Genomic DNA, 11,186 nt, shown 5'->3' with positions numbered 1-11,186 from the left:
GAGTGGCTAAAATGAGCAATGGTAAAACTCTACACATATAACTGAACCATCTGTTATACTAGAGCTAGTACAGCTGATCCCTGGAACAATGTGGGGTTTGGGGTGCTGACCCCATGAGCAGTCGAAAATCCACATATTATAGTGGTGCCTCACACAACGAACTTAATTCGTTCCAGGAGCAAGTTTGTTATGCAAAAAGTTCATTATGTGAAACGCGTTGACGAGGTCACACTGTTTTACCCCACATTCACTCCTTCTAATTATTTCCTGTTTCATTTCAACAGAAATCACCTTCCTGCTTTTTTTAGAAGCCATGATATAAAAAAAATATTGAGTTTAACTTAAAAGGACGACCGCCGTGATACGTGCGTGATTTAATTTGTAATGAAGAACGATTGCCGCGACACGTGCTTAAGTTAAGCGCAGTGACTAACGACTGCCTGCAGTGCCTGCGCGGAAGGATGCAATACATCGGCAGCGATCGTGGAAGCTCGGGCAAAGCGGTCGTGGAAGCTCGGGAGACTTCGTTGTGTGAAACGAAGTTCGTTGTATGAATCATGAAATGAAGTTCGTTGTGTGCAGCGTTCGCTGTGCGAGGCGTTCTTTATGCGAGGCACCACTGTACTTGGGTCGGCCCTACACATTCACAGAGTCCCAACCTCAAGGAAAAAATACTGTTTTAATCTAAGGTTGGTTGAATGCATGGATGCACAACCCAGAAATACAAAGAAATAACTGTATATTTATTGAAAAAAATCTGCATGTAAGTGGATCTAGCCAGTTCTAATCCATGTTGTTCAAGGATTAACTGTATTTTTATTTGTAGAGTTTACAAATCAAAATGTAACAAATATTGATAATTATAAAGCGAGTATTGGCAAGAATACCAAATATTATTTCACAATTGTTCTCTGACACAATGGGCACAGATCCAGGCTTGCTATGCTTGAGATGATTCACTTCCTTCCCTCTGCGAGCTTCTTTCATAATGTGCTGTTCTTGAATCTGGCTGCAGATTGGTTTTGGTAGATGGCGGTGATGAGTGATACGTTTTATATGAGGATGATGTTGAAATTTCTTCTTCAACTTCTGGTTATAATCTTTGGCTGCTTTCTCTTGTGATGTAAGCACACCCAATTTTTCAGAAGCATTAGCTTTCCACAGAGGAATGTTCATTTCATCAGATCCTCACATAAGGTACTTGCTATCAGAAGTTCATTTTACACAAATAACATGTTGCATTAGCTTTGTGTGATATACTTCCCTGTTTCTACTTTTATGCACAGCAAATTTTCGCATAGATTTATCAAAATTGGTGGACACAAACTCTTTCCCAGAGGGAGAGAATAATCCACATCCAGCACCATAGACATGTGATCCATGTGCACCATCACAGGAATGTCCAGTGCACACATATCAAAAGTATATAAATTGTAATCTTCATTTGCTGCGGTAAAAATGAAGGCTTCCATAGGGTTCCAACAAATTGTATTTGTTCTCATATCTAAGATGATCGTTTTTAGAGGAGTAGCTTGCCTCATATCATTTGTACTACTAGTGGCCCACTGCATAAAACTTGTGCACATTAAAAGGGAATTAATTAGAGGAAACATTTTAATATTATTTGCCCTTTGCTTGGGGCAGGACGTGAGCCTCACACCATGGGCCCATTGCCAGGGACGGGAACACAAGCCTCACCACCCTAGGCCTCTTGCTGGGGGCGGGAACATGAGCCTGAAGTCCCATCAAGGCTGGCCTGGGTGGTGGTGGGGGTTTGCTGAGCATCATGTCCCAGGCAGTGCAAGTCCCTGCTCATCTGCTTCTTCTTCACGTGCAGCCTGCTAATTGGTCATTATGTGACAATGTCCTGACCAGTTTGCATATTATCCTATCTACACTAATAAAAGAGAAAGATGTAAATTGAGTATACTTCCACAACGCCCACCAGCCAATCACGAGTGAGTACGCAAATTAATTTGACAAAGATGGTATGGCCCCGGCCCATCAGCTGCTCCAGGCTTATGGGAGTCGAAGAAGTCAGGCACCAGCACTTGAGGCTGGCTGAGGGCCAGGATATGAAGAAGCCACCTGCCCCATGATCCCAGGCTACAGCCAGCTACAGAAGCCTCACGTCTCCCTGCCCCATGTACTGGGGGAGTTGGAGAAACCAGGTGCCAGCACCTGAGGCTGGCTGCTGCCCGGGAGATGAAGAAGCCACCTGCCCCATGATCCAAGGCCACAGGCAGTCAGAGAAGTCACCCACACTGCACCTGAGGGAAAATGGAGAAGCCATCCACCTGCGGTCCAGGTGCCAGCACCTGTGGCTGGCTATGGCCTGGTATATGGAGAAGCCAACCACCCCATAGTTCCAGGCACCAGTACCTGTGGATGGCTGTGGCCTGGGAAATGGAGAAGCTGCCCACCCTGCGGTCCTGGGTGCCAGTACGTGTAGCTGCCTCCCAGGCAAAGCCACCTGCCCACCATTCCCTGCGGCTGCAGCCGGTCTGAGTGCCTATGGCTTACCAGAGCGAGGGAAGCCTGGATCCCGGGTGCCTTTGGTTGGCTGGAGGAGGGAATGTTGGGTCCTGGATGTGGGGCAGAGCAGAAGTGGTTAGGGGCAATCAAGCCAGCAGGGGAGCAGTTAGGAATGATCAGGTTGGCAGGCAGAAGCAGTTAAGGGCAATCAGGCAGGCAGGCAGGCAGGTGGTTAGGAGCCAGTAGTTCTGGATTGTGAGAGGGATGTCCAACTGCCTGTTATCCACTGAGGGGTCTCAGATTGGAGAATGTGCAGATCCAACTGAGGGACCTGCTTCTCCCCCGACCCCAACCCCTGTGCACAAATTTCATGCACCAGGCCACTATGGATGGATATTTCTGTCAGAAGCAAACTTTCCAAGAGAAATATCTCAATTGGGTTAAATTTAACACTACTCATACTTTCAAATACCCAGGTCATTGAACGTAAACAACTGGCTTTCTGTTTATCCCAAATGTCTACTTGCTGTCCACATGTGGCAAAATTTCCTTCTTTCCAGTGATGATCAGCTCCTGTATACACTGTGTTTCCTAATATTGTATGTGATGGCTCTTCCTCTTCTCCAAAACCTGGTCCATCCATTTGCCAGTGCATTACCGTTTTGTCATCACCAACAGTAAAAAAAGAACCCCCACAAAAACGAGTACATATTCCTCATACAAAACCTTCATGTGCCTATATTGTACGGATACAGTTTCGTTTGGTCAAGTTCCAAATGCTGATCTCTTCATCACATGCCCCAGAAAGGATAGTAGCCAGACTCCTTGGATACTTTGCCAAACAATTGACTGCATCTCAGTGACCATCCAGAGAAGCAAGGAATGGTTTTGCAAATGTGCATTCCAGTTTGGCAGCATTTAAAGCTCTTAAGTATTCTCGAGGGACCTCAAAAGGATGTAAGGTAGGATCACAGTTTCTTGGAACTCTCTGTAAGTCCAACTTGGGTTTGTGGACATAGTTGTCTGGGTTCAGGCTCAGCATCTTCACCTTTATCTTGGCTTCCAGTGCTCACCCACTCCATGAGCCTTTCCCTCTGGGCTCCAGGTACCTACCTTCTCCCCTAGAACCTCCTCATAAAAAATCAAGGTTAATAGTATATTATACTCTGGATAGAGATATTAAGGGGGCAGAGAACTCTGCTGTACTCAGGGTGTATGGAACATTCATTTACATACTGGATACACTTTACAATACTGGAAGGCATGAACACTCACGAGGCATTACGGCAGAGGAGACACCCATAGGTCTTCATGCCAATGACAAAGAAACTCCCTCGGGGCCTGACAGGTTACAGGATAACACTGAGGGATACAGTGACTGGTTAATGAGGGTTAAGGGGACCCCAGCTGGGACACTTGAGGGGCACACATATGGGAATGCCCATAACAGTGCCCTCTGCTCGCTGGTTCTCAGGGACCAGGAGCAGGGCAAGGGTCCTCCCCAGGCTAGCTGGATGGGTGATGGGGCTCACCTATGGCCTATTGCTCAGGTTGTGGGGGCATCTGTCCCATTTATTGCACATATAACACATGAAGAGGCCTGTCGTACCGACTCATCAGGCCAGGGACAGCTCCTTGGGGTCCTGGGTGCCCATGACCACAGGGAAGGCACGTTGTCACTAAACCATGGGTTTGAGAGCAAAGGGGCCCTGCTTTTCAGGAGTCTAGGATGGGTACTGCAGGGAGACCCAGGTCCATGACTCCTGTGGGCTGTGAGTCTCACACCCTCTGGCTCTGACTTGTATACAGGCCTATCCATCTTCATCCGAAAGGCAATGAACCAGGCCCTGTCTGCTCCCTAATTTTCACAGGAATCAGTGGAGGGCTCCTAGGGACCAGGACCTCAGGCCTGGGGGAGCCAGCAGTCCCTGTGACCACAGGCACAAGAGGAGAAAGGTTGCCTGGGGGCCCAGGTGGAGTTTGGCACAAGAATGAGGCACCTGTGTTTTGTGCTTTGGTGGCAGCTGCAGGGGGCCCACTGAATTGTGGTCCCAGCCCCTTCCCGTGCCTCAGACCCCCTTGACAGCAGCCCACCAGGCTAGTCCCTGTTCCTCACTCTTGATTGGAAGACTTAGGCTCCCAGTCTTGTGTGATTGGCTAATTTAAAGGGAAAGGGGATGGGTTGACTTTTGCCATTTCAAAATGGCCACCCCCAGGGGAGTGGCAAGTTAGGGAGCCAAAATGGAGGTGGCCTAAACTCCTCCCTTTGACAGAAAAGATTACCTGTTAATTCTCACAGGGCATGGTCAGAAGCCTCTGAGCCCTGAGACAGGATTATAGGCACCTGGGGTTGGGGTTGTAAATGGTGAGAGCCTCAGGGACTAGATTGTTTGAGCCACAGGTTGTAAATCCCTAATGGAAGGCAGTCCTCAGGACAGGAGGATGGACTGCATTCCAATGTTAGCTTCTGTATACCTGGGAGTACAGCTCTCATCCAGGTTAGAATGTGCTTTCTCTAATCAGAATAGGACCATTATGGTTATCAGAGCATGATTACTGTTATCATTGTAGCTGGTCCCCAATATTCTATTTCTGCCCCTAACACTTTTATTATAAGGTATACAACAAGGTGAAGAACTGCCATTCTCTGGAGCATTATCTGAATCTATTGAGATTCTGCTTTTGGCAATTGCTGACAGTTTAGCGCAAATAAACTCATCAAAAGTCTTTATAGGTTTGAATGTTCCTTACCTCAACGGTGGCCTTTTGCAGGCAAATAGTTGCATGGTCCATGGGTGGAAGGATATGATTTTTGGGGAGGCAGACAAGGATGCCTTCTCATGCCACATGGCATCATGCCTGACTGACTGGTACACTTGTTGGTGCCCCTCTGGAGCCCCATGATGTGCTGGCTCACCTTCAAGGTGGCATCATGGGTGCTCCGCTGCTGCTTTTCCACGTAGTTGATGCTGATGTCCTCGCCACACACAGCCTGTTGATCTTGGCCAGAGCCTGAGCTGGGGAGACACCTGCCCTTGCCTCATGTTCCCGCTCTCAAACAAGTCACTGGCCTGGAACTGCTCCCAGGGGTTCACAGGTGACTATGTTGAAGTTGGAGAGGTTTTCTACCAGGTGCCTGTTTTGCATGGGTGGTTGATTGTGGAGACTGAGCCTGGCTGCAGCTTATTCGTGAGTTTGCACTGGACAATTCCCACAGGACCCTCTTGCAAATAGGGACCGATGGGCAGGTCGGTGAATCTCTTCTTACTGCCACAGAGTTCCACCTTCTTCTCGAGGTCATATTTGGACCAGAGCCGAACCATCACAGGAGCTTTGGAAGTGTTGGAGTAGAGGGTGTCATAGGCCTCGGCTAGGGCCACCCCTGGCAGGTAGGTGCAGGCGGCTTCTGGGTCAAGGTCTGCTTTGGTGGCCTTGGGGGTGGGGTTGTAGAGGGCGTCCCCAGGCAGGTGGGTGCTGGCACCATCCTGGTCAAGGTTGGTATTGTGGTCCTCCTGATTAGTAGGGGCTATCCCAGGTAGGTAGGTACAGGCAGCTTCTGGGTAAAGGTCAGCATAGGTGGCCTTGGGGTTGTCTCTTCCAATGGCAACATTGCCAAGGGCGGTCCTGGGTGGGTCCATGCTGGCACCATCCTGGTCAGGGTTGGTGGCAGCAACACAGGTGTAGGCCAGGATGGCAGGCCCGGGGGCATTGGCACTGGCACCCTCAGGGTTGGACTCAGCATAAAATTCCCTGTGATCTGCAGGGGCTGTGGCATAGTCCGTGGTCACAGGAGGGACGGACTGCTGGATGTGATGGTGGGTGTCGTTCTGCTGTTTACGGCTTCTGTAACATGAGGAAACAAGTTTGCTTTTTGCTCAGAAAAGAAATTATTTCATTTCTTAAGGTTGCTCACTGCAAGCTTGGACTTGAGAAATGATGCAAGTAAAGAGAACCCCAGGCATTGCATTCTTTGCACACTTAGCAAGCATGCTCAGGGCAGAGCTGGGACTAGCGTAGGCAGGTGATGTAAAGCATAAGGAGACGTTTATTCTCAGTGTCATGCAAGAACAGGGGCAGCATCTACATAAACCTGAGTTAGTGTCTCCCTAAATGTTGTGTCTTAGGCACCTCCCTTACTTCAGCCTAGTCCTGGGAGGAGTGCCTGGATGCTCAGGGCCCTTGACAGCCTGCCTCTCACTTTGTGTTTGGCCTTCCTAAACTCTTTCCCTTAGTTTCTTGAGCAGGCTCTGAGGGCAGGATAACCTTTAATAGGGTCCCAGAAGTCAAAGGAATATTTCCGTCTATACTTCCAGCTATAATGAAGTAACTGGGACTAGACATGCTCTCCTGGCATAAACACTAATGAAATCAGATAAAATATATTTTAAAACTGTTTCAGACATTAAATAATAGCCTCACAGGGTTATGATCCTGCAGCAAAGAGCAACAATATAATTTTCCAACCTACTGTGTTGAGACTATTTCTAGACTGAAGAGCAGAGAAGAGAATCTCATGGGCAGAACTGCCTTGTGAAGACAAGGATCAGAGTTCAGGCAGGCAGAGGGGGTAGGATTTTTGGAGCAGAATACCAGAGAAAAGGAAGCTAGGCAGAGAGAGAGAAAGCTCCAGAAATCTGCACAGGGATTTTTCTGAACTGGTTGCTGAATACTGTGCTATATATGAGGTGAGGCAAAGTACTCAGGGAACTTTAACTGGACAATCCTCAGAGCTCACACAGAACCGAAACACTAATATTAGAGTTCCAACTAGCCAGTGTGGAGATACCCTGCTTTTTAGTAGAGAGCCCAGAAAGATTGACAGGAATAGGATTAAACTAGCTTTAATAGTAAAAGCTACTCTAGATTGCCTCTATATCCAGTGAAAATAGCCTTAAGAAAAAAGAAAAAAAAAGAAAAGAAAAGAAAAGAAAGAAAATGGAAAGGAAGGCTTCTTTGGCAAATAAAAGCCATGAGAATTTGTTATCAGCATTCACACACAACAAGATATGTTACAGTTTCTTTAGGTAGAAGGGTAATTATGTTAGATGGAAATTAACACATTTATAAAGATCAAAAGGAAATTAGAAAATGTTTGAACTGAATAAAAAAAAATACAATACATTCCCTGGCCATTTTGTTCAGTGGTTAGAACATCGGCCCTTGGTGTTGGGTTTGATTCACAGTCAAGGGCATGTATCTGGGTTACATTTCAATTCATGAGATACAGCTAAAGCAATATCTAGAGGTTGTTTTGTTTGTACATCTTGTTCACTTTATTTTGAACTGGGCTCAAAGATTTTTTTAATGATAGAATTTTAAATGATAGTTATGGGTATTAGAGAGAATTGGTCAACTACTGTGGAATATTCTAATTTGTTTACAAGCTCATCTAAAATGTGAGCTGCAATGTTAAAAATTTTTTTTGAAGTTCAATATTATTTTATATTAGTTTCAGGTGTACAGCATAATGGTTAGACATTTATATAATGTATGAAGGGATCACCCCCATAAATCTAGTACCCATCTGACACCATATATAGTTATTATAGACTGTATTCCATATGCTGTACTTTACATTCCTGTGCCTATTTTGTAACTAACAATTTGTACTTCTTAGTTCCTTCACCTTTTTTACCCATCCATTCAACTACCTTTCTATCTGGCAAACATCAGTTTGTTCTTTATATTAATGAGTCTGGTTCTGTTTTGTTTGTTTATTTATTTTGTTCTTTCAATTCCAAATATAAGTGAAATCATATGGTATTTGTCTTTTTATGCCTGACTTGTTACATTTAGCTTATTACCATTCTATAAAGAAATTCATAGTATTAAATATTTAAATGCTTACATAAGGAAAAAAGAAAAGTTTAAAAACTATGACTTAAGAAGCATCTACCTCAAGAAATTAGCAAAGAAGGGCAATTTAAGCCCAAAGGATGAAGGATTTAATTCAATTAAGAACAAAAGTCAATGAAAGACTATTTCAATGAAATCAAAAGATAGTTCTTTGAAAAGATTGATACAATTGATAAATTTCTAGTTGAACTGAACAAGAAAGAAAGATAAAGCACACAAAATTCTAATATTAGGGATGAGAGGACATTACTATAGCTCCTTACAAATTAAAAAAGTAATAGGAAAATGTTTTAAACAATTGCCAAGTTAAAAAGTTCAAAATACAGAGTCTATTGAATCAATTTAAAGTACAGCAAGAAGCCAAGAGAAAGAGATGATTTAGATCAACACACTTAGGAGAGTTTGCAAGAATACCATGCAAATCCTGTGTTGAGCTGTATTCATATGTCCTGTTTTTCATCAATTCTATTTGCTGATTGTGTGGTTTTGAAGACTAAAGAATCTTGAACAGAGGGGCACTGTATTGAGTTATCTAGGGCCAATGCACATACATACAGGACAAGTATACTCAGCGTAGTTGTAGCTCTTTCTTGGCCTACTGAGTAACTATAAGTTTTACCCATATTTCTTAGACAAAATATGTATGATATCAAAATGAGTAGTACCATTGGGTGGTCAATTTAAGTCTTCATAAATGAGTGCTTCATATGCCTCATGTATATTGAATGTATCATGAATATTTGTCCTTTCATCATCTTTCATCCCTTTCTTCATCCTTCTTCTTTAACATTATTATTATTTTTAAAAATATATATATTTTATTGATATTTTATAGAGAGGAAGAGAGAGAGAGAGAGAGAGAGAGAGGGAGAGAGAGAGAGAGAGAGAGAGTGAGTCAGAAACATCGATGATAGAGAATCATTGATTAACTGCCTCCTGCACAGTCCCCACTGGGGATGTGCCAGCAACCAAGGTACATGTCCTTGACCGGAATCGAACCTGGGACCTCTCAGTTCGCAGGCCGACGCTCTATCCACTGAGCCAAACCGGCTTCGGCCTCCTTTAACATTATTAATAATAAGGATAGACTTTTGTTGAATGTTCTTGTGTTAATACAAGCAAGAATGCTTAATGTATAGCATTTCTTTCAATCCACACAGAAATTTTATAAAGTTTATTTTCCATATTTTATCGTTGAGGTATCAGAGTCTCATTGTTGTGACTTCCTCTGAATAGAACTTTGCTGATTTTGATATTGTTCCTAAGCAGAAAGGGAAGGACAGATATCTATGAGAAGAGATATTTGTATATTGGGGGAAAAAAGAATACATTTACCTGTTTTTGAGCGGGATTTTCAAATAAAGTCTGATGGAAGTCAGGAGTATCAGAAATGCTGCCAAAACTATACCCACTCTTCTATTGATTGTTGTTCTGATGGGCTCAGCAACTGAAATACAGATGTCTCACAGTCACTTTCTCAATAGAGTTGTTCCCACATTCACTTCTTAGTCATTCCCCAATTGTGTTCCCTCTAACAGTAATATGTTGTTATTCCTCCCTTTATTTCCATTTCCCTTCCAAATTATGGTTAATTAGTAAGTTCAAGCCTCCATTGAAATATTATCTTAGGTTACTTGTTCAGAAAATAAATAAGCAAATAAAGTCATTTCTTCCATGGGAGAGTAGCAATACAACAGAAAATTGACAAAATAGTAAATAAGGGAAGTAGTACATAGGGTTTAGATGAGGCTGGAGCTGGTAGCCTGGGATAGCATGAAAGAATCAAGGGACCAGAGGTTTCTATGAGGCTGAAAAGTCTGTATAAAAAGAGGTAAAATATAAAGTTTAAAGAATTAGAAGTTGTTTTCAAAAAGTGAGACATTGGGATTTAAAGTTTTAGAACTGAAACATGTTCATTTTTGGGTCAAGACCGCGTGTGACACTGGCAGTGGGCGACTGAAGTGAAGTGGGTCTGTGCACTGTCCCCATTCCTGGAGCACTTGTCACCTTTCCCTTTACCATCCCTACTGGACAACTTCTATTCACTATTTTGTCAGCAGGTGCAAAATTACCTCAAAAAAGCTTTTGCCCTGACAGGTTTAGCTCAGTAGATAGAGCGTCAGCCTGGGGACTGAAGGGTCCCAGGTTTGCGTCTAGTCAAGGGCCTGTACCTTGGTTGTGGGCACATCCCCAGTAGGAAGTGTGTTCAAGAGGCAGCTGATCAATGTTTCTCTCTCAGTGATATTTCTAATTCTCTATCCCTCTCCCTTCCTCTCTGTAAAAAATCAATAAAATATATTTTAAAAAAGCTTTTGTTAGAAAAAGTGACTAGAATACGGAAATAAGGCAAAAACAAATTCCATGTCTTTTTAATAATACGCTAAAACATTATCTAATAAATTTAATGATCATCTGACTTAGGAAAATAAAGGTTTTTTATGGTTTTATTAACCTGTAACTGTCCCATGAACTTAGCAGTCTTATTGTAGGATTGAATTTGTAATTAATTTTGAATCAATTATGTTATCTACTCTTTTTCTCACTTATGAATTAATTAAAATTATGGCCTCTGATTTCTATGTATTTTTATGAGAATTATGTTTTTAATATTTTTGAAGTTGCACTTTGAACTATTCTCTACCCCTTTCCATAACCTATCTCTTTGAGTTTTCATGGCATCCTCTGCTTGTTCCATATGTTGTATTATAACTGAGTTTAATTCGTTCAAATAATATGTATTGAATTCCTCATAGTTGCCACATGCAGTGATAGTGTTAGTGTTAGTGATACCACAGTGAATAAGGCAGGTATTGTCCAGCCCTAAAAGTTTGTTCATTTGCACAGCCTTTTCTTCC

At 43.2% G+C, this 11,186-nt stretch overlaps 1 protein-coding gene and 1 pseudogene across 1 annotated transcript in view; both read right to left on the bottom strand.

Moving 5' to 3' along the window:
• Positions 1–722: 722 nt before the first annotated feature.
• Positions 723–3,604, bottom strand: LOC118712483 (annotated as a pseudogene).
• A 10-nt stretch (positions 3,605–3,614) lies between these two features.
• LOC118712482 (hemicentin-1) overlaps positions 3,615–11,186 on the bottom strand; it is a 98,116-nt gene continuing 90,544 nt past the window's right edge. Inside the window, exons 9-12 of the mRNA XM_045578026.1 lie at positions 9,665–9,778; positions 7,048–7,055; positions 5,648–6,320; positions 3,615–4,762 (exon numbers count right to left, since the gene is read on the bottom strand). Of these exons, the coding sequence (XP_045433982.1) occupies positions 4,755–4,762; positions 5,648–6,320; positions 7,048–7,055; positions 9,665–9,778 (803 nt within the window). The 3' untranslated portion in view covers positions 3,615–4,754. The remainder of the gene's footprint in view (positions 4,763–5,647; positions 6,321–7,047; positions 7,056–9,664; positions 9,779–11,186) is intronic.

This window comes from Pipistrellus kuhlii, unplaced genomic scaffold (genome assembly GCF_014108245.1).
Source record: "Pipistrellus kuhlii isolate mPipKuh1 unplaced genomic scaffold, mPipKuh1.p scaffold_m20_p_9, whole genome shotgun sequence".
NCBI classification, from domain to species: Eukaryota; Metazoa; Chordata; class Mammalia; order Chiroptera; family Vespertilionidae; genus Pipistrellus; species Pipistrellus kuhlii.
The sequence above is the reverse complement of the archived record's forward strand: the minus strand, read 5'-3'. Positions and strand labels throughout refer to the sequence as shown.